General features: G+C 41.8%; 1 protein-coding gene across 1 annotated transcript in view; it reads right to left on the bottom strand.

Moving 5' to 3' along the window:
* Window positions 1-21338, bottom strand: part of dnaaf9 (dynein axonemal assembly factor 9) — a 43077-nt gene that overhangs the window by 12911 nt on the left and 8828 nt on the right. The window contains exons 6-27 of the mRNA XM_083633783.1: window positions 19475-19581; window positions 18590-18667; window positions 18145-18246; window positions 17407-17462; window positions 17148-17283; window positions 16756-16837; window positions 14980-15016; window positions 14799-14883; window positions 14601-14677; window positions 14323-14367; window positions 14023-14068; window positions 13815-13933; window positions 13488-13551; window positions 12871-12918; window positions 12661-12754; window positions 12266-12369; window positions 10218-10361; window positions 9750-9835; window positions 8279-8380; window positions 6639-6756; window positions 6346-6434; window positions 5999-6133 (exon numbers count right to left, since the gene is read on the bottom strand). Coding sequence (XP_083489909.1) covers window positions 5999-6133; window positions 6346-6434; window positions 6639-6756; window positions 8279-8380; window positions 9750-9835; window positions 10218-10361; window positions 12266-12369; window positions 12661-12754; window positions 12871-12918; window positions 13488-13551; window positions 13815-13933; window positions 14023-14068; window positions 14323-14367; window positions 14601-14677; window positions 14799-14883; window positions 14980-15016; window positions 16756-16837; window positions 17148-17283; window positions 17407-17462; window positions 18145-18246; window positions 18590-18667; window positions 19475-19581 — 1954 coding nt within the window. The remainder of the gene's footprint in view (window positions 1-5998; window positions 6134-6345; window positions 6435-6638; window positions 6757-8278; window positions 8381-9749; window positions 9836-10217; window positions 10362-12265; window positions 12370-12660; window positions 12755-12870; window positions 12919-13487; window positions 13552-13814; window positions 13934-14022; window positions 14069-14322; window positions 14368-14600; window positions 14678-14798; window positions 14884-14979; window positions 15017-16755; window positions 16838-17147; window positions 17284-17406; window positions 17463-18144; window positions 18247-18589; window positions 18668-19474; window positions 19582-21338) is intronic.

Below are 21338 nucleotides of genomic sequence, written 5' to 3'. Positions count from 1 at the left end.
CCGTGAGTTGGTAAATGGTAGAGACCTGAAATTTGGCCCAATGACAGATATTATGTGCTAGTTTCTGCTCAAGAAACAGTTTTCGAATCGGCCTGAAGGTGGCGCTATCATCAAAGGTTTTACCTTAAAGGCCATTAACTTCCACGCCGTTTGTCTGATTTTCAAACTTTTTCTTGGACATGTTCAGGTGAACCTGCTCTACAAATTTGCCTCAAGGACCCTCAAGGTCCGTCTGGAAAATGTTTGAGATATTTGGAAAAGTTTGGAAAACACATTTTTGACATCTCCTCCTAGACCGTTTGACAGATTTCCACCAAAATCGCCAGGAAGCATCTATGGAGCAAGCTCTACAATCGTGATTTTTGGATTTTTGAAATCTACTTTAGTTTCGGAGATATTGATCGTTAAAGTTGTGAGAGGGCGTGGCCTCTCAGGTAAATTGTCATAACTTCATGGCCGATTAACGAATCTTTCACGAAACTTGTTGGAAATCTTCGGAGCCCATCCCAGACCATGTTTGTCAAATTTCGTGCAATTCGACCAAAAGGGGGCGCCATAAACATGCGTGGCTTAACACAAAAAAGGCTGTAACTCCACACCTGTTTGTCCAATGATCGCGAAACTTGTCAGATATATCAAGGAGGATGTCCTAGTCAAAATCAGAAGTTTTGTCATCTGCGCAAGGCTTGAACTCCTGCCATCGCCGCTTGCGGCTATATTTATACATATTTTTTTATACATATACTGTACATACATTTTTCATATATACATATTTAAAACAGACACTTTTACACCACACCACACTTATTATTGTATATAGTAGTCAATGTCAATGTTGTTTAAATGTACCTGTGTCCATGTTTGTTTTTAGCTTGTGCATACCTTTTGTGTGTGTGTGAGTACATTGAGAGCAATGCAAACCTGAGTAAAATTCCTTGTATGTGTACATAATAATTGGCCAATAAAGCTGATTCTGATCTCAACATCAGCACACACTGGTAAACAAACAGTGTAATTATTTTGTCATTATTTCTCTAAGCTTTATTTACCCAGTTGGCTGACCACACATACTCCTTTTCAGCAATGCCCTGCTCCACTTTCACATTTACAAATAATGTGATGGTGATAACCGTTATTTAATTTTTTTTCAATTCAGCAGCAGCATATACTGTATGCTTCTAGGAAAAATGGAACTGTAGAGCCCTGTTCATATTGCCAGGAGAAATCCATCAGTGCTCGAAGTAATCAAATCCATTGGAAATAGTAATTCAAAAAGCCGTTGACACTTTTTTATTTCCTCTTGCCTAGACTTTTGATTTAAGCAGCAATAAAGAGAGTTGCATTACTCTCCTTATTCCTGCCTAAATGAAAAGTCACACATCCAGCCTGTACAGAATGCAACAGCTAGCATTTTAAAATCCAGCCTGTACAGAATGTAACAGCTATCATTTTAACATCCAGCCTGTACAGAATGCAGCAGCTATCATTTTAACATCCGGCCTGTACAGAATGCAACAGCTATCATTTTAACATCCAGCCTGTACAGAATGCAACAGCTATCATTTTAACATCTAGCCTGTACAGAATGCAACAGCTAGCATTTTAACATCCAGCCTGGAGCCTACAGAATGCAACAGCTATCATTTTAACATCCAGCCTGTACAGAATGCAACAGCTATCATTTTAACATCCAGCCTGTACAGAATGCAACAGCTAGCATTTTAACATCCAGCCTGTACAGAATGCAACAGCTAGCATTTTAACATCCAGCCTGTACAGAATGCAACAGCTAGCATTTTAACATCCAGCCTGTACAGAATGCAACAGCTAGCATTTTAACATCCAGCCTGTACAGAATGCAACAGCTGGCATTTTAACATCCAGCCTGTACAGAATGCAACAGCTAGCATTTTAACATCCAGCCTGTATAGAATGCAACAGCTATCGTTTTAACATCGAGCCTGTACAGAATGAAACATCTGGCATTTTAACATCGAGCCTGTACAGAATGCAACAGCTATCATTTTAACATCCAGCCTGTACAGAATGCAACAGCTATCATTTTAACATCCAGCCTGTACAGAATGCAACAGCTAGCATTTTAACATCCAGCCTGTACAGAATGCAACAGCTAGCATTTTAACATCTAGCCTGTACAGAATGCAACAGATAGCATTTTAACATCCAGCCTGTACAGAATGCAGCAGCTAGCATTTTAACATCCAGCCTGTAGCCTACAGAATGCAACAGCTAGCATTTTAACATCCAGCCTGTACAGAATGCAACAGCTATCATTTTAACATCTAGCCTGTACAGAATGCAACAGCCAGCATTTTAACACATTGAGTGCCACAGCGCTTCAGTAAAATTGTCTGGAGCCTGTGCCAGATTCACTTCCATTCAGTTGAAAACAGCTATAGCATTTTTTCTATTAGGGCTATATGAACAGGGTTGGACTCTAATGAAACATTGGACACTCCTACTTCTTTCAAAGAAGAAATTTTGTTTCTAGACAGTTCCATTATGAAATGACAGCCTCTGAAAAAAGCGCACTTTCAAGGGTTTTCTGCTGTCTTTTTTTACTTTTCAAGATAAAGTCACTTTTATGAATACTCTAATTTCAAGCGCATTCACTGACTCTGGCTGGTGTTTTCTGATGTAGTGACATGGTGTGGTTCTGTGCAGCCTGCGTGACACACCCCCCCCCCCCCCCCTCTCCACCCCGGAGCTGCGGGCTCCTCCCCACACGCACAGAGTCTGTCTTCGCAGCCTCAGTTTTTGCCCCGGGCGGATTTCAGTGCAACAAGGAAATGGCAGGCGGGACTGAGGGAGAAGGTTTAGCCGTTCGGCTTCGGGTGCTGCCTTTCTGGCGGGTGGTCGTGTGGAGGGGCTGTGTGCAGGCGGATAGACAGCGGCGGAGGAGCTCAGTTGTGGGCTCGGATCGTAGGCAACTGTCGGCTGCGGACAGAGCAATCTGTGTGGCTCTGGCTGCAGCATGCGTCGGTGTCTCTCTGATCACGGCTTTCTCCGTTTTCTCCTGCACAAAGTAAAGGATCTGAGGTGGGTGGCGCAGCTCCCGTATAGAGTTTTAAGGTGGCGCCGTGTGATCCCTTGAAGGGATTCATGCTCACTGGCTGGGTACGACCTTAAACAGCAGAATTATGGAATAATATGAATTATGATTTTAGGACGTCCACAGACGTCCTTGGCACTCCTCGTTACTTTTTTTTAGGACGTCCAGAGACGTCCTTGGCAGTTGGCACTCAATGTGTTAACATCCAGCCTGTAGCCTACAGAATGCAACAGCTATCATTTTAACATCCAGCCTGTACAGAATGCAACAGCTAGCATTTTAACATCCAGCCTGTACAGAATGCAACAGCTAGCATTTTAACATCCAGCCTGTACAGAATGCAACAGCTGGCATTTTAACATCCAGCCTGTACAGAATGCAACAGCTAGCATTTTAACATCCAGCCTGTATAGAATGCAACAGCTATCATTTTAACATCCAGCCTGTACAGAATGCAACAGCTAGCATTTTAACATCCAGCCTGTACAGAATGCAACAGCTAGCATTTTAACATCCAGCCTGTACAGAATGCAACAGCTAGCATTTTAACATCCAGCCTGTACAGAATGCAACAGTTATCATTTTAACATCCAGCCTGTACAGAATGCAACAGCTAGCATTTTAACATCCAGCCTGTACAGAATGCAACAGCTAGCATTTTAACATCCAGCCTGTACAGAATGAAACATCTGGCATTTTAACATCCAGCCTGTACAGAATGCAACAGCTAGCATTTTAACATCCAGCCTGTACAGAATGCAACAGCTATCATTTTAACATCCAGCCTGTACAGAATGCAACAGCTAGCATTTTAACATCTAGCCTGTACAGAATGCAACAGCTAGCATTTTAACATCTAGCCTGTACAGAATGCAACAGCTAGCATTTTAACATCTAGCCTGTACAGAATGCAACAGCTGGCATTTTAACATCTAGCCTGTACAGAATGCAACAGATAGCATTTTAACATCCAGCCTGTACAGAATGCAACAGCTAGCATTTTAACATCCAGCCTGTACAGAATGCAACAGCTAGCATTTTAACATCTAGCCTGTACAGAATGCAACAGATAGCATTTTAACATCCAGCCTGTACAGAATGCAGCAGCTAGCATTTTAACACCCAGCCTGTAGCCTACAGAATGCAACAGATAGCATTTTAACATCCAGCCTGTACAGAATGCAGCAGCTAGCATTTTAACATCTAGCCTGTACAGAATGCAACAGATAGCATTTTAACATCCAGCCTGTACAGAATGCAACAGCTAGCATTTTAACATCCAGCCTGTACAGAATGCAACAGCTAGCATTTTAAAATCTAGCCTGAGGAAAACTGTAACCACCGCCAGCAAACTGCTGGGTTTTAATCTGACCTTAGAATATAGTTACAGAACCAGGTCTCTCAAGAAAGCAGAGAAAATCATCTCTGACCCCAAGCACCCTCTGTGTATAGCCTTCTCAAAAAACAGGTCTAAACATTACTAAACAAACCTGAGCGGTAAGTACTTCAAACCCTAATATTTTAGTCACTTAGTTTAACTCTGTCTAGCGGGTCTAGCCAGTGCACTACTCTTATTTATTTTCCTAGGTATCGAGCGCGTTACGCACGCTTGATTCCTAGGCTCGCCCGTCCTGCAGCTCGCATACGCAGCTCGGCTGCTGCACGGCCACGCCCGCAGCTCGGCTGCTGCATGGCGTGGCCTGCCCTATTGGCGCGCAAGCAATGTATCCCTCTCTCTCTCCTTCAGTCTCTCTCCCTCCCTCTCCTGCTCTCCCTCAGTCTCTCTCCCTCTCCCTCAGTCTCTCTCGTGAGCCTCAGACTGATGACATCACTGATGGCATCACCAGTGATGGCATCATCAGTGATGTCATCAGTGACATCATCACTATAGCCTCAGCCTTAGCCCTCGTTCACACAGGACGCCGAACGTACGCCACGCTGAAGCTTTGAGCAGGCACAAGCTGAGTGTACGCCTTACCGTTCACACAAGACGCCTTGTATTTTCCTCTCAGCGCCTACTCTCGCGTCTTGAAGCCGCCCACAACTCCCATTGACTTCATGCCTGTGGCGGCACGGCTTCACGCTTGGAAAATCGGCGTCAAACCTGAGTGATCGCTTCGGCGTGGTGTGAGCGTGGCTTCGGCAAGGCGTCAGCGTGGCACGCGCACAGGTGGTGTGAACGGCTTCGCCTGTTAACAAGGACGCCTAAATGAAACTTGTGGGTTCAGCGTAGGTACAGCTTCGGTTGAGCGTTGCTTCGGGTGTACTGTGTGAACGGGGGCTTAGGGCAATCAGCCTTAGCCCAATTAATCTGCCATAATTTAAAAAGTCTGGCTCTGTGAGGTCACCCGCATGGGTGCTCTTTACACTTCCTGAAAGTTTCAGCCCGATTGCACGTAAAACGGCATAGCTGTGACCGGACAAAATTCTTGAAAGAAACAGACACAAACTTATAACAAACAAACAAAAAAAATTATATATATCTATATATATAGATATATATACCGTATGTAGATAGATAGATAGAATATATAGATAGATAGATAGCTATATTGTTGTAACCAGCAGCTGCTATAGTGCACCGTGTTTTTGATTTGTATAATCAGTTCTGTGATCTGTTGATGTTATGCTTGTTCTCTATGTGCTGTGCCTGTTTTTATGTAACGCCGCCAATAATGATTTATCTACCGAAAATTAATTTCCCCACGGGGACAATAAAGTATCTACTACTACTACTACTAAAAGATAACCGTTAGTTGCAGCCCTATATACAAATAAATGTAATATTATGACTGTTACGCCTACTTTGATAAAATTAGATGATTTTTTTCTCTCTCTGGATAGTGTTTTGGAATGACACCCAGCCCAGGAGATGACAGTTTCTCTGTCATCTCCTGTATCGAGCTGCTCAGCGATCGTTCTTACCCAGGAGAGAGCACCAGCAGGCGGGGTATGACCCCCGGGCCTCTCTGGCTTTCCAGGAAGCTGGTGAGGTAGTGCTGGAGGTGGGAGGCTGAGAAGCTGTCACAGCTGTCAGGACCAGGCTGGTACACCACCCACCTGGGGGTGCAATATAATGCAATTATTATTACTATTATTATAAAAGTAGTAAAACATGAGAGAAACAAAACAAATTGTATAAAACCCAGTCTATAATGTGTTTATGAAAGGATATTGTTTTTTCTAGCCTATGTTCCTAAAGAAATGCACTCTCAAGCCTAAAAACCCAGACGACAAGTGTCTGAAAACATGTTGGAGGAAATCTCTCTCACCTTACACCTTCTTTATTCAACTCGACCAGGAAGTTACAGAGACTGTTCTTATGGCTTCCTGGCAGCCCAGTGATGATGGTAATGACAACCTATTCAGAGATTCAAAACAAAACAAAAACAAATCAGCCTCCCACAGTATTAACTCCACTTTGAGTTAGCATGGGAAGACGTTTTGAGGAGGGTTTTCGATAAATCCAAGGGTTCTTTGAAGCACCCAGAAAAACACAAAACTCTTCATCTTGTCTACTTTTTTGAATAAGGAAGTTCCTGTGCACCCCAGCCAGTGTGCTCACCTTGTCTCCCTTGTTTGTGATTGGATTCCTCAGCTCTGCAGAGCTGAAGAGCGCCCCCAGGTGGTCATTCAGAATGGGCTCCTGACTCACACTACTCAGGGCAAAGTGCTGAAGGAACCTGGCCAAGGACATAACACACAGCTCAGAAAATAGAAACCGAATCAGGTTTCAAAGGTTTCAAAAAGGAATCTTGTTGCTGAAATCATATTTGTAAGGCACTGAACTAAAACGAGAGCTACGTCGTAATGCTAAGATCTAAATTTTAAGATTTATTGAATCCGAGGGGCTTGTACAGTACAGTACTTCTGAGATTTGCTGTATTAATTTAAGTACATGCTGTGGTTTAAAAATGGCTCTTCCTTTGTATGTGAACAATGGTAGTGCAATTAACTGAGCTTTATTTTGTGTGTAAATGCTTAAAACAGTTTGTCTAATTATAGTGGGTGACAGATGCGTAGGCGAAAGAGAAAGAAGTTGCCAAAACGTGCTGTTACCGCACAGATACTGTCTTTCTTGCGATTGCTTTAATTCTAAGAAAGAAAAAGTGTGTGGACATTTCTTTGGACTGTTTATTTTGGGTGTGGAAAAAGGCTAAATAATAAATATACATAAATACTTTTTCTCGCAGTGGGATTTTGTTTTTCCAACAGTGGGCAGCCGCCACTGCTGAATGAAATCGTCTTTGGGGAAGGGAAGGGATGCTGATGATTTCATACTTAAAGTCCCTGGAAACCAAAATCTACAAAAACGTTCTATGTTATTTAGGGTCTTATGTTAGTAATTGTGTGCCTCAGAAATTATTATTCATTACTTTCAACCCAAAGCCTTAAAATCGACACTTTTCTACAAGATTCTACAAGGTACTTCCTCATTGAAGAGAGCAGTGCGTGAGGTGCTAAAATGCAGGAGCTTATGACGTCATAAGCTCTATATAACCTTTGTACACGCACGCAATCCGCCCTTCTCCTTTTGTCCGTTCTTTGCCCCCACAGCGCTCGCTCAGTGTCTGTCTGTCTCCCTCCCACTCTGTGTTCTGTTTGCTGTGTGTCGAGCGCTATGCTGCCTGCTCGCTCTCTCTCTCTCTCTCTCTCTCTCTCTCTCGGGACTAGTGAGAGAGAGAGAGAGCAGGCAGTGTGTGCGAGGTTACTCACACACACACACACACACACAGTAGCGCTGTGCACTCGCAGCAGCAGAACAGAGATCTCTTCCTCTCAGTACGCTATGCGCGGAGCAACGCGCGAACACACACACACACACACACTTACCCCATGTCCCTTTCCTTCTCTCTCTCTCCTTCTCTCCCTCTCTCTCCGAGAGAGAGGTCTCCTCCGAGAGAGAGATAAATTTCCCTGCTGCAGACGGGACACGCCCACACAGTCCGCGGGAGAAAATACACTCTAAAAACTAATTGATTCTCATGACTTTTGCCATGACTGTCAAACCTAAATTATATACTTTGCGACGTTCATCATCGTTCAAATTTGGCTGGTGGCTTATTAACATAGGGTCCTGTGATGTGATGAACTCAAAATGCTAAATAATAAAGAAATATTTCTGGTTTCCAGGGACTTTAATGTCAGGTTTTATTACTGGTTTGAAAAGACTATTGAAACGTTTACTGTGCTGTGTGTACTAACATGTCCTGCTCCGGTAGCTGGGAGTACGAAGTCTTCAGGCTGCCTCTGCGTTTGGCTACTGGTGGCTCTTGACTGTCATGCAGCTTCTGCAGTCTGGTGTGCCTGGGTGAACAGAGTCATATATTTCATTCTTTTGACTACATGGACAAAGTTAAGCGCAGTTACCTCCCTTATGTAATACTAATAATAACTAGAAGTGCACTTGGAGAGCATAGACCTCTGCCAAGGCCCAAATACCCCCAGCAACTCCCCCTACCCACCCCCAGAACTGTGACTCTCTACGAGCTTCCTATTCCTAGCTACGGCCCCTTTCCTGACCATGCCCCATCCCACCACCCAGATACCCCCAGCCACTCCCCCTACCCACCCCTGAAACTCCGACTCTCCTTATCGCTGTCCCCGCCCTTTTCAGACCACGCCCCATCCCACCACCCAGATACACCTAGCCACTGCCCTTACCCACCACTCGAATCACGAATCACTACGATCTTCCTATCCCTAGCTATGGCCCCTTTTGCCTAGCCCCGCCCTCTCCCATCGACCCGATCCGGATCGGATCCGCTCCTGGATTCTTCCTTGGCCCATGCTACACCCTTCCACTAAGTTTCATGAAAATCGATCTAGTAGTTTTGCCGTAATCCTGCTAACAGACAGACAAACGGCACCGAAAACATAACCTCTTTGGAGGAGGTAATCTTCTATTTATTGTACTATAATTGGAGAGCTGTCTGTCGCCCCCAAAATTTGCCAAAACACTTTTCAGAGGTCTGGAATGAATCTGGTGTGGGAAGAAATCCGCCCGCGGGACACTACAGCTATATTCTTTGTTTAGGCCTTCACACTCAACAAAGCCATTGTGACATCATCAGCACACACAATGATGTCATCAGTGATGTCACTCGAGCAATCATAGTCTATGTCATCAGTGCAAATTGCTCTCCAGTCTCCAGTCGTATTTCTAGTAATAATAATAATAATAACTTTATTTGTATGGCACTTTTCTCAAAACAATGTTTACAAAATGTTTTACATAAGAACCCCAAACACAGTGATGTAAAACTACCACAATAAATGATCGAGCTGAAAAATAAAATAACGTCTTAAATGCAAAATGGATTCAGCATCAATACACAGAAGAATCACTGTGAATCTATGGTGAGAATGCTAATAAGCCAAATATATCAGACAGACTGCAGACTCTCCCAAAATCATATGACATGGTGTGGCAGGGGCATGGTTAAAATGTTAGTAAATGATCACAATGATGTCCACATTTAAATTGCAATGAAATATTCCTACATACATTTTGCGTTGTGACATTTTGAACTAATCTTGATATCACAAAGTGTGTGATATATCAATTCAAACAAATCAAACTGTTTCCTATCTTTTCAAATGCTTTGAAATGTACAATGAAATCTAGAATCTAGAATATTTAGATACAGTCGTGAAGGAGATTAATTTTCCTTACATGTTCCTCTGGTCCCAGGTCAGGTGTTCTTGGTCCAACAGTTGCAGAGTGAGTCCAGAGTCAGAACTTTGCCAAACAGGCAAAACCTGTAACCAAGAATGAGAATGTTCATATAACTAGAGCTGTAATCTTAAAACAGCAGAACTCAAAAACCATGTTTGTCAGTAACACATACCAAATTAAAAGATCTAAGTCATCCTGGAATGAGCACAGAACCATCACCACCTGTAACTCTTCTCCAACTCATTGGTCCCCCAAAACCCCCCCTCCCCCCCAGATCATGTGTAAACCAAATCTAAATATCTATTTTGTTAGCCCGTCATGAATTAGTCAAGTCGACCAAGTTTTGATTGTCTGTGCTGTCATCATTCTATAAAATGCTAAGTAACTGGCAAGAGACACGCAGCCTGACTACTGAGCTGTACTCTGATAGCTCATGTGTATCTCCAATCTCAGACCCGGTCTTACCTTGGAATAAAATGCCCTGTGGCTCTTAGATTTGGGCTGAAGGGCGAAGACCAGACACTGGTCAGCGCTGTGGAGAGGGAATGGGAGGTGGGACAGCACATTGCTCTCATACTCCACAAACAGAGAGGCCACAGCACTGGAGTCCTGGCAAAAAGAGTATACAAGGTCAATCACATACAAGTAGCTACAGTAAATAGCACACATCTAGGAGAGAGTTGGTCCTTTTACTGCTGCCATTGTTTGGACGCAAGCCTATCCACCACTGATTTGGAGATGTATTTTTCAGCCACAACTGATTGGTTGCTGTCTGTTGTCAATCATCGAACTCTTTGACCAATCGCAGTAGCAACGCAGGACAACTTTGACGATTCTGTGCCAAAGAATTTAAATTAATAAGAACTTTGAAGGCTAATAGGTTGTTCCACTCAGAGGTGACACTGTAACTATAAGCCGGGAGCGATGTTGTCAAAAAAGCATAAGCTTTGTCTCGTGTCTTCAATACTCTTTGTCTGCTACATCCAGGTACCTACACCGGCAACCGTTAACGTTAACTTTAGCTGCAAGCCGCAAGCAGCTCAACAACCGGTTAACGGATTTCAAAGCTGATGGGTTACTACAAAGAGCGTGACTCCAACTGGTTAACAAGCGAAACGTTTGGTCACTCATACTTACGTTTTGAGCCTGGTGTCGTGCACATGTGTACAGCGCCGCGTCGTGACGTACGTCATTCATAACAACATCACATTTCTCAACAGCTGGCCGGCTTGCCTATCTCCTTCGGTACGTAGGCTACTCTCATCTGCAGAATGAAATGTTCAACAGCTTGCTGCCTCATCTGCTGCTCATATTGGGCACATTCTTGTTAAATAATTATTTGGTGGTGTTGCTCCATGGTTTGTGTTTTGCGGATTCACTTGTGTTGTTCAGTGAGCCCTCAGCCAGGCAAGAAGCCTGCTGGAGAGGAGAGATTTCCCTTCTCTATTTGACTGTTTCGACCACGTGACATTGTTCAGAAAGTTTGGTGCGCTTGGCAAATTGCATGTGTGAAAGCGAACCAAACCAAATGAAAATCGCAACAATGTTGCAACTCCCCCCCCCCCCCCGAATTGCACCGAGTCCACCAGCTTATATGTGAAAGCGACCTAATAAGAAGAAACAACAGCTAAGGCACTTCATGAGGTCACATAAGTTGTAAATAGCAGCACAGTCTGAATTGCTTTGGTATTCTTTGAGTGTTTGATGGAGTCCATATATTCAGTGAGATCATTTTTAAACACGGGGAAGAATGGTTTAGAACCACTGAATTTACACTTGTGGATGTGGTTTTTATCAAGTAAAAACAAAAGATTAATTATAAAACATTTCCCCTCATTCTCAATCGTGAAATCAAATACACCAAAGAAAACATCCTTAAAACGGAAAGAAAAATCTGAGATGAGATACAGTTGGATGAACTTCAAAATCTCTGACCAAAATTTCTCTGTATGAGAACACTTCCAAAACAGATGTGAGACATTTTCATCAGAATCTTTACAAAATGAGCACTCGGACTCAATGTCCCGCTTAAGAAAGGATTTTGCTGGGTAGAACCTGTGTATTAATCAAATATCTGAGTGCCAAGGCACATTCTCTACTATACCATTCCAAAAGGAGATTATGTAAGGGAGTGTGACAATGTCCTTTTGGAATAAAGCCTGAATTGTGTTGTTATTAACCCGATGCTCTGTTGAAAAGCACAAACCACCGATAGCAGTATTAGATAACTTGACAGTGGGAGTAAGTGGCCATGGGAAGTTTACAGGTGTGTTGTTGCAGCGCTCTGTAATGCATCATCGGTAACGTTAGATTAGGTCCCGCCGCCTACATCGACCAGCTAATCAGGCATCCTGGACAGTATCTGTCCTGAATAAACACCAGTGGATGGGCTTGCGTCCAGAACCATATGGAGTGTGACAACTGCGATTCATATGGGGTTGGATACCAGGCTAATTGACTATGTTTGCATATAGTAATGTGACCAATTTTGGTCATAGGTTTAAACTGCATACCGTATCATAGAGCTTGATAGTCCTGATGTGATCCTTGGACAGGGTGATGCTTCCATATTGAGGATGTACAAACAGGAGTCCCTCAGAGAAGAAGCTGATTTTCCCTGAGATGAACGTTTGAAAAGGAACCCAAATTATAGACAACCACAACACTTTTTTTAAATACAAAACACTTGCCCCTGGCTTGATCTTGCTCCTCACTTTTCTTCCTCACTCTTATTTCTTGACCTAGCACTTCATTATAATAAGCGATAATTCCAAAGACAAATTAATAATGTTGTTTTTTATTGATGGGGCAATGTGAATTTTACCCCCATCACTGGTTGCTGATTACTGGTTGCATGCAAGTGTGAGATCTACGAACTGGAGCTTTTCCTACTGTTGTCCTGCATTACCTTCTTCTGGTGTGGAGAGCTGGCTGTTGGAGAAGACATATGCAGCATCTGCTAAAGTCAGAGCAGTTCCCAAACAAGTGGCTTCCTCTTTCTGCTAAAGACACACAGACCACAAGGGCACATGTACATGGCATGTATAGCACCAGCATACTATACACATAAATATACATACTGTATACTGCAATGAATATCTGAAGCGTTTGAACTTACTTTCATAAGGTGTTGGGCTTTCTCAGATTGCTTGACATCGGACTCCATCTAAAACAAACATGACCGTAAGAACTTTGGCAACAGCAAATAAATCATATTGGCAAATAGCAAATACAATATGTTTTGCTTTGACAGCTACGCTATGGTGTAAAAATCCAAATAAAATTACTTTAGGACCTCAACTAATGCAAAGGGGGCCTCAAGTGGCTTGGTGGCCCAGAGTGAATGTTTGTAATTGCTGAAAGCAAGCATGCATTCTCAGCAATATCCTTTCCTGGATAAATAACACACACACACACACACACACACACATACACACACTAATGATGAAGCAATGATGATGATGATATGTAACAGAACACAACACAGCTCAAGAATTTCACCGTGTGTACTTGTACATCGAGGGACAATAAACATCTTGTACACATACACACACACACACACACACACACACACACACACACACACACGTATAACCACACAACTGCAAAAGAAAAATCCAGACTAAGTCACCACTATAGTACACTGACTACAGAACACTGGTTCTTTTATCGCATAAACATGAGCCCATATAAGAATGTGTGACTATCTTTCTCCCATTTCAGCCTCATCCATACCAGCCAGCAGGCGTAGCGAGGAACAGTAGTGGTCAGGATGGTGTAGCAGCTGTCTGAGGACACACTGCCATCTGCAGGACAAAAACAAACTTGTTTGGCATGGAGAATAATCAACAAAGCCAAAGATTGACAAATATGCAAGATGAATCAGAAATATGATCCTCTGGAAAGTCAGCTATTTTTAGACTGCTCTTCTGTTTTTTCAAAATGTCTTTTGTTTATTTGTGTGTGTTTACGATGACCTGTGGCTTTGTCTTGCCGCTTATGTAAATCAGATTTATTTTCTGGACTAAAATCAAAGATATATTTGAATTTAATCTAATCTACATATTGCCTTTCTGTTGAATGTTGATGCTGGACTCCAAGAAGGACTCAGAGAAAACCACGGAGCCAAGGTCCCCCCTTCCCCACTGGAGGTCTGGGATGTCATGAACAGTCATGGAGGCCTGGGAGGGACAAAAGGGAAACTCAAATTGCTAAAAACAAAAACAAAATACTTACTTCCTAGGTCAAAGAATTATTTTCTTTCACTTACAGTTTTCACTACATAACGACTTTCTTCATTATTCAGAGGAATGATCCTGAAAAGAAAAAACAACACAACACATATTGTTGCAATAAAACCACCTATTTACAGAAAGGAAAGAAACAATATTTTTGCCATTATGCATTTTTGAAACACAAAGGGAATTTAACAGGTTTCAGGGGCCTGAGGGTCTTAAATCTCATACTATAAATCCCACCTAACTTTCAATTCAACTACGAGGGAGAGAGAAAAAAATAGTGCAAAGCTGGTTATTAGGACTAATATAAGCAAGGACAAGTAGGCACCCACCTCCCTTCCTTATTCACTGCTTGAATGCTGAATTCCCTTTTGGATCTGAGGAGGGAAAACAGAACAAAAAAAGAAGAGAAAAAGAGATTAGGCTTGGACAAAAGTCTCCTTGGTCAAGTCATTTGATTACATAAATCCAACCAAAACAAACAAATGGACATTGACAGAGGAAATTAGTCCCAGGTAAGGAAGACAGAAGCTGTTGGATATGAGCTGCTTTGTAGAAAACTGACTTTTATTATTCATGACAGTTTTTTTTTAAATCAATCAATCATTACCTGAGAGAACTGCGGTACTGACTCAAATTCATGGAGTCCAAAGCCACTAGAAAAGTTTGTTCTGCTACATCCTTGGCCTAAAGAACAAATTCAATTAGAAAAATGCAAATATGTAAGATTAAAATATGTGCACTACGTTACTGTGTTTTTGAAGATTAAAATAATGTGCACTACTGTTACTGTTTTTTTTGTTTTTACCTTGGTAGGACTGAAGGTACAGGAGTAGCATTTGATTCCTGAAAGGACAGCTTGGACAGCAGCTGAATAAATCTGTGACAAAAGCCTGAAACAAAGAAATCACCTCTAACATTCAGAGCATTTAACACTACAGCTCATTGAGGAATATATAATTTATGAGACTCGTGATCAAATGACTTACAGGAGCTCTGTTTTCTTTTGCTGCACGTTTTGATTTCCTACAAGTGAAACAAAAAGTGTGAACAAAATGGACTATATACGGTATACACTAAAGATACAGAGCGTTGAGACAAATTCAATTAAGTAAACTAGCGCAGTGCCCGTTCCACAGTTCGAAGTCGATTGGACGGATGGTTCTGGAGATACGTGAAAAGCTGTGTTCTGATACTGAGTAACGCACCTACCAAGTTTGAAGTCGATCGGAGGAACGGTTCTCGAGATAAACCGCTTTTTGTGTTACCAGTAGGTGGCACTATGCTGAATTGCACGAAATTTAGCACTGCACTCTGTCGGGTTCCCAGCAGCACACCCGCCAAGTTTGAAGTCAAGTCAAGTTTATTTGTATAGCCCTAATTCACAAGCATGTCTCAGAGGGCTTCACAGAGAATATGTCTAGCTAAATCTATCTGACACAACAATAACAGTAATAATAATAACATGGTTGAACAATCTTATCATGTTAGTGAGAGACAGAGAGAGGGGGAGAAGGGGGGAGAGAAAGTAGGGAGGAGAGAGCAGGGAAAGGGAGGAGGTGGAGAGGCAGAGAGGTAGGAAGAGAGTAGGGTAAGGAAGGACGGAGGAGGGGAGAGAGCAGAACAGACAGAACCGGCAGGGTATACTCGGGCTGGGCGATACGGTCACGAATAGTCACAGGGGTCAGTTTCGAAACATACTAATGTATATCACAATATTGTTCGTATAAGCAAAGTAAAATTTTGCAATCAAGTTATCATGTATTATAATTACCAGGCGATATGCCACTGAATAGACAATAAAGGATTAGTCTGACATTTATCGCCCAGCCCTAGGGCATACAGCAGCTACTCAATCTGCCTGGCCATCCCGCTGCAGCAAGGCCGAGGTAGCAGCGGCACACTAGAACCGGCAGCGGAGCAGCCAGGCCAAGCGAGCAACAGCTCAGACAATATGACTACTATTAACCGGAACTAACTAGCACACAAGGAATCAAACTAATCTACAGCCTAGTCTTCCCTGTCCTGACCCACTCTAATCTTAGCCTGAACACTAAACGATCAAGAGGTCCAGCTCAGAGGTTTCCAATGTGGGAGGTGGGCCTCCCCAGAAGTCGATCGGACAAACGGTTCTCGAGATAAAAAGCTTTTTGTTCGTGGCGCCAGTAGGTGCCGCTATGCCAAATTGCACGAAATTCGGCACTGGACTCTGTTGGGTTCCCAGCAGCGCACTCCCCAAGTTTGAAGTCGATTGGACCAACGGTTCTCAAGATAAACCGCTTTTTGTATTGCCTGTAGGTGGCACTATGACTATGCGTGCATCTGATTTGCACGAAATTCGGCACGGCACTAACCCCCCCCCCCACCCCCCCACCCCCACCGCACTCCCCGAGTTTGAAGTCGATCCAAGAAACGGTTCTCGAGGTACGCGAAGGACAAACATACAGACAAACACTCCTGCCTTTATTAGATAGACAAGAATTATGTGAAGAAAAAAACACTACAGCAAGGTACAGTAGATACTTGCTCTTAAATTCTGAACTCAACAATGTATTAACACTTGTTTTGTTAGCCTGTCATGATGCGAACAATGTCACATTTTAGATACTGTGTCTACAAAATGTAAGATAAACAACGTTTCATGCTGACAGCCATAATGAGAGAGCTATGAATCCCGCTTGCACCCAGATGGTCTGTACATAGTATACAATCTAATAGCTGGACAGGAAAATGAAAGTCAACAAAGCCATACAGTAAAGGCTCACCAAAGTATGGGGTGTGGGTGGTCCCGAAGAAATAGGTTCGAGAGCAGGCTAGAGGTCCCTTGGGAGCCACACACTGCAGAATCTAAAGGACACAAATGGTTAGCTCTTGTAGAACCAGACACAATCACAGCTGGCTATACAATACTAGCTACAATCCCACTTCATCATGATCATGTTAGATCATACACAATGATTGTTACGATTGTAACAGGTGGAAAGAAAAAAATAGGCTTCCAGCCTCAGATGGAGGAAGATACAGTGTGAGCTATTTTTTCGATTTGATTCTTTTTTATAGGCTTTTTTAAGGATGTTCCTTGCACTGTGTCTGAAGAAAGCATTGGCATGCATGCATTGTCATTCGCAATCATTTAACTTCTGCTCTCCGGTCTTACCATGTGCCTGGCTGTAGAACCTTGAGGCCCTGTGCTGCGGATCTGGTGACTCTCTGAAGGAAAGTTGAAGGAGTAGCTTTCCAGATCCTCCATGGAGGAATGGCTTCCAAACAGCACAAAGGGCTGTCGACTTTTACTGACACAAAGAAATGCATGGGATTTTTTTTCCATTCCATAATATGTAGTAAGTCCATGACCACTTTTACTAAGCAATCAAATTCTAGTTTCAGTATTTAACATTTCTGGACATAAAAAATACCTTTTGTCTGTGATGTTGCTTGAGAGCAGGCCATGGGAGTAATAACTACGGAATGCCTGTGGATTGATGAGAACACAGTTTATGTATGCATGCATTGTCAAATGCTCTTTGCTTGGCGTACGAAATGGGTGGAGATTGCCACATACAATAAGTGCTAGAAGGTTTAGACAAATAATCAAAGTCAATTTAATCTCTTCTTTTTTAAAGATATTTCCCCCTTTATTGGATAGGACGGTAGGCAGGCAGGATAGGTAGGGAGAGAGAGAAAGTTAGAGAGAGAGAGAGAGAGAGAGAGAGAGAGAGAAAGGGGGGGTAATTTAAAGTCCCTGGAAACCCAACATACCCAACACTTAACTGAGACCTTAGTTGTCACTATCTGAAATGCTCTGAGGTGGTGAACCTCGCCCATCTGTTACATCAGGCATGTTAATGGTAGAAATATTTATTTGAGTCACATTGATTGAAAGTACTGATTTCTCAAGCTTTTAACTTGAAACCCATCATTAAAACAACAACAACAACAACAGGTATATGTCTAATTCTAATTTATTTTGTAAGCTATACAAGATGGGTGTGTCATGCATGGGGAAAGATACATGGGGACAGGTGGGAGGGAGATAGAAGAAGGAACAATGTATCTAGTATTGTCAATGTCACTATTGTTACTCTCTCTTCTGTCTGTGGGACAAGGGAAAAAAAGAATAAAAACTTGATAAAAACAACAACAACAATGCATACCTCTCCTGTCTGTGCTTCAGAAACCTCCGAGATGGACAGATGGCTCTCTAGGTCCATGCTGGAGTAAAAGCAACTCCACTGCTTCTCAAAGTTAACCAAGTCCTAAAAACAACAACACCCTGCTCTTAGACAGTATTATTTATGATAGATATCTTCAAACGTATCATAGTTAAAATCAGGACAGGACACAAGTCCACTGGCCACAGTTGCTGGTAAATCCCAATATTAATAACCAGTCTCGTTTTTGCCAGCCCAACATAGTACACTAGACAAACTAACCAGGATTTGCCTGGTGAGAGCTGTGTTACTTGTATTTTAATCCATAAAATAAATTCAATCCATTGTGCAATTTATAGAGGTATGGCGGAGCATCGTTCTGAAAATGGATTAGTTGGGAGTCCTATGAAAGTTATAATGCCTACTGAATAAAAAGGTTCAGTGTTACCTCTGCCAGCAGATTATCCAGAGACACCGGGTCTAGTCTGGTGTAGATCTGCCACAGCTTCTCACTCATGTCCATGAGCTGGAAGGCAGTCAGGGGATACAAGCAAGCATTTAACATTGCATGTGAATTACAAGGTATTGTTCATAAGAAGAGATAGCTCCCAATAAGTTAGCTCACCCTTTAGGAACTGACAACAACATTTATCTTTTTCATTCATGCTTGAAGGAAGGTACCTTCAGATTCAGATTCATTTATTTAAAGAATGGGACTTTACACATTAATGAACAGTACAGCCGTACAGTAAATATGCCAGGTTGTAGCCCAAGGGCTAGTTTCCACCTGTAGTCCCATGGCAGGTTGATGTAGTCATGAAAGTGAAAGAAAAATTAATAATACAACAAAGATTAAAAGTACAGAAAGTTAGTAAAACCAAAAATGATTAAAACACATAGTTAAGTACCAGAAAAAAATTAATAGTATAAAAGGTTAGTGAAACCTAAAATAAATAAAATAAATAAAACACACAGAGCATGCTGCAAAACATGGCAAAATCGTTAATTGTGATCACATTGTTGGTTTGATCTGAGCCATATTTTCAACTGGCCTTTGAAGGTGGCGAGACTCGGGCATTCTCTGATCGAGGGAGGTAGATTATTCCAGAGAGTGCTTCCCATGAAGGATAGGGTCTTCTGACTAAAGGAAGTTTTTCTAAAGGGGACCTCACAGACCTTGTTCGTAATGGCCCGGGTGACACGGGTCGAATTGGCGGTCGCACGATATTTGATAAAGTCAGCAAGAGGAGGCGGCGCCAGTCCATGTAGAACTTTGTATATTAGACAGGCAGAGGTGAAATTTCTAAAGTTCTCAAAACTTTATATTTCATACCTTGTATTTCATGGTAAAGAAGCTTCCACCTCCAATTCCTTCCAGGGCAAATGCTTGAATTATGGGCCACTTTTCCACCATAAACATGTCAAACTTCTGCACGTGTCCTGAAATAATAGGATATAGTATTATTACCTGTGTCGTTTGAGCACTGTAATTACAGGTAATCCTGTACCTTGTGAACTGTAAGGTACTAAACTGTAATCCTGTACCTTGTGAACTGTAAAGTACTAAACTGTAATCCTGTACATTGTGAACTGTAAAGTACTAAACTGTGATCCTGTACCTTGTGAACTGTAAAGTACTAAACTGTAATCCTGTACATTGTGAACTGTAAAGTACTAAACTGTGATCCTGTACCTTGTGAACTGTAAAGTATTCAACTGTAATCCTGTACCTTGTGAACTGTAAGGTACTAAACTGTAATCCTGTACATTGTGAACTGTAAAGTACTAAACTGTAATCCTGTACATTGTGAACTGTAAAGTACTAAACTGTGATCCTGTACCTTGTGAACTGTAAATTACTAAACTGTAATCATGTACATTGTGAACTGTAAAGTACTAAACTGTGATCCTATACCTTGTGAACTGTAAAGTACTCAACTGTAACCCTGTACCTTGTGAACTGTAAGGTACTAAACTGTAATCCTGTACCTTGTGAACTGTAAAGTACTAAACTGTAATCCTGTACATTGTGAACTGTAAAGTACTAAACTGTGATCCTGTACCTTGTGAACTGTAAATTACTAAACTGTAATCCTGTACATTGTGAATTGTAAAGTAGCTAAACTGTGATCCTGTACCTTGTGAACTGTAAAGTACTAAACTGTAATCCTGTACCTTGTGAAATGTAAGGTACTAAACTGTAATCCTGTACCTTGTGAACTGTAAGGTACTAAACTGTAATCCTGTACATTGTGAACTGTAAAGTACTCAACTGTAATCCTGTACCTTGTGAACTGTAAGGTACTAAACTGTAATCCTGTACATTGTGAACTGTAAAGTAGTAAACTGTAATCATGTACCTTGTGAACTGTAAGGTACTAAACTGTAATCCTGTATATTGTGAACTGTAAAGTACTTAACTGTAATCCTGTACCTTGTGAACTGTAAGGTACTAAACTGTAATCCTGTACATTGTGAACTGTAAAGTACTAAACTGTAATCCTGTACCTTGTGAACTGTAAGGTACTAAACTGTAATCCTGTACATTGTGAACTGTAAAGTACTAAACTGTAATCCTATACCTTGTGAACTGTAAGGTACTAAACTGTGATCCTGTACATTGTGAACTGTAAGGTACTAAACTGTAATCCTGTACCTTGTGAACTGTTAAGTACTAAACTGTAATCCTGTACATTGTGAACTGTAAGGTACTAAACTGTAATCCTATACCTTGTGAACTGTTAAGTACTAAACTGTAATCCTGTACATTGTGAACTGTAAGGTACTAAACTGTAATCCTATACCTTGTGAACTGTAAGGTACTAAACTGTAATCCTATACCTTGTGAACTGTAAGGTACTAAACTGTAATCCTATACCTTGTGAACTGTTAAGTACTAAACTGTAATCCTGTACATTGTGAACTGTAAGGTACTAAACTGTAATCCTATACCTTGTGAACTGTAAGGTACTAAACTGTAATCCTATACCTTGTGAACTGTTAAGTACTAAACTGTAATCCTGTACATTGTGAACTGTAAGGTACTAAACTGTAATCCTATACCTTGTGAACTGTTAAGTACTAAACTGTAATCCTGTACATTGTGAACTGTAAGGTACTAAACTGTAATCCTATACCTTGTGAACTGTAAGGTACTAAACTGTAATCCTGTACATTGTGAACTGTAAGGTACTAAA

The sequence above is a fragment of the Poromitra crassiceps genome (genome assembly GCF_964638095.1).
Source record: "Poromitra crassiceps genome assembly, chromosome: 3".
Lineage (NCBI taxonomy): Eukaryota > Metazoa > Chordata > Actinopteri > Beryciformes > Melamphaidae > Poromitra > Poromitra crassiceps.
The sequence above is the reverse complement of the archived record's forward strand: the minus strand, read 5'-3'. Positions and strand labels throughout refer to the sequence as shown.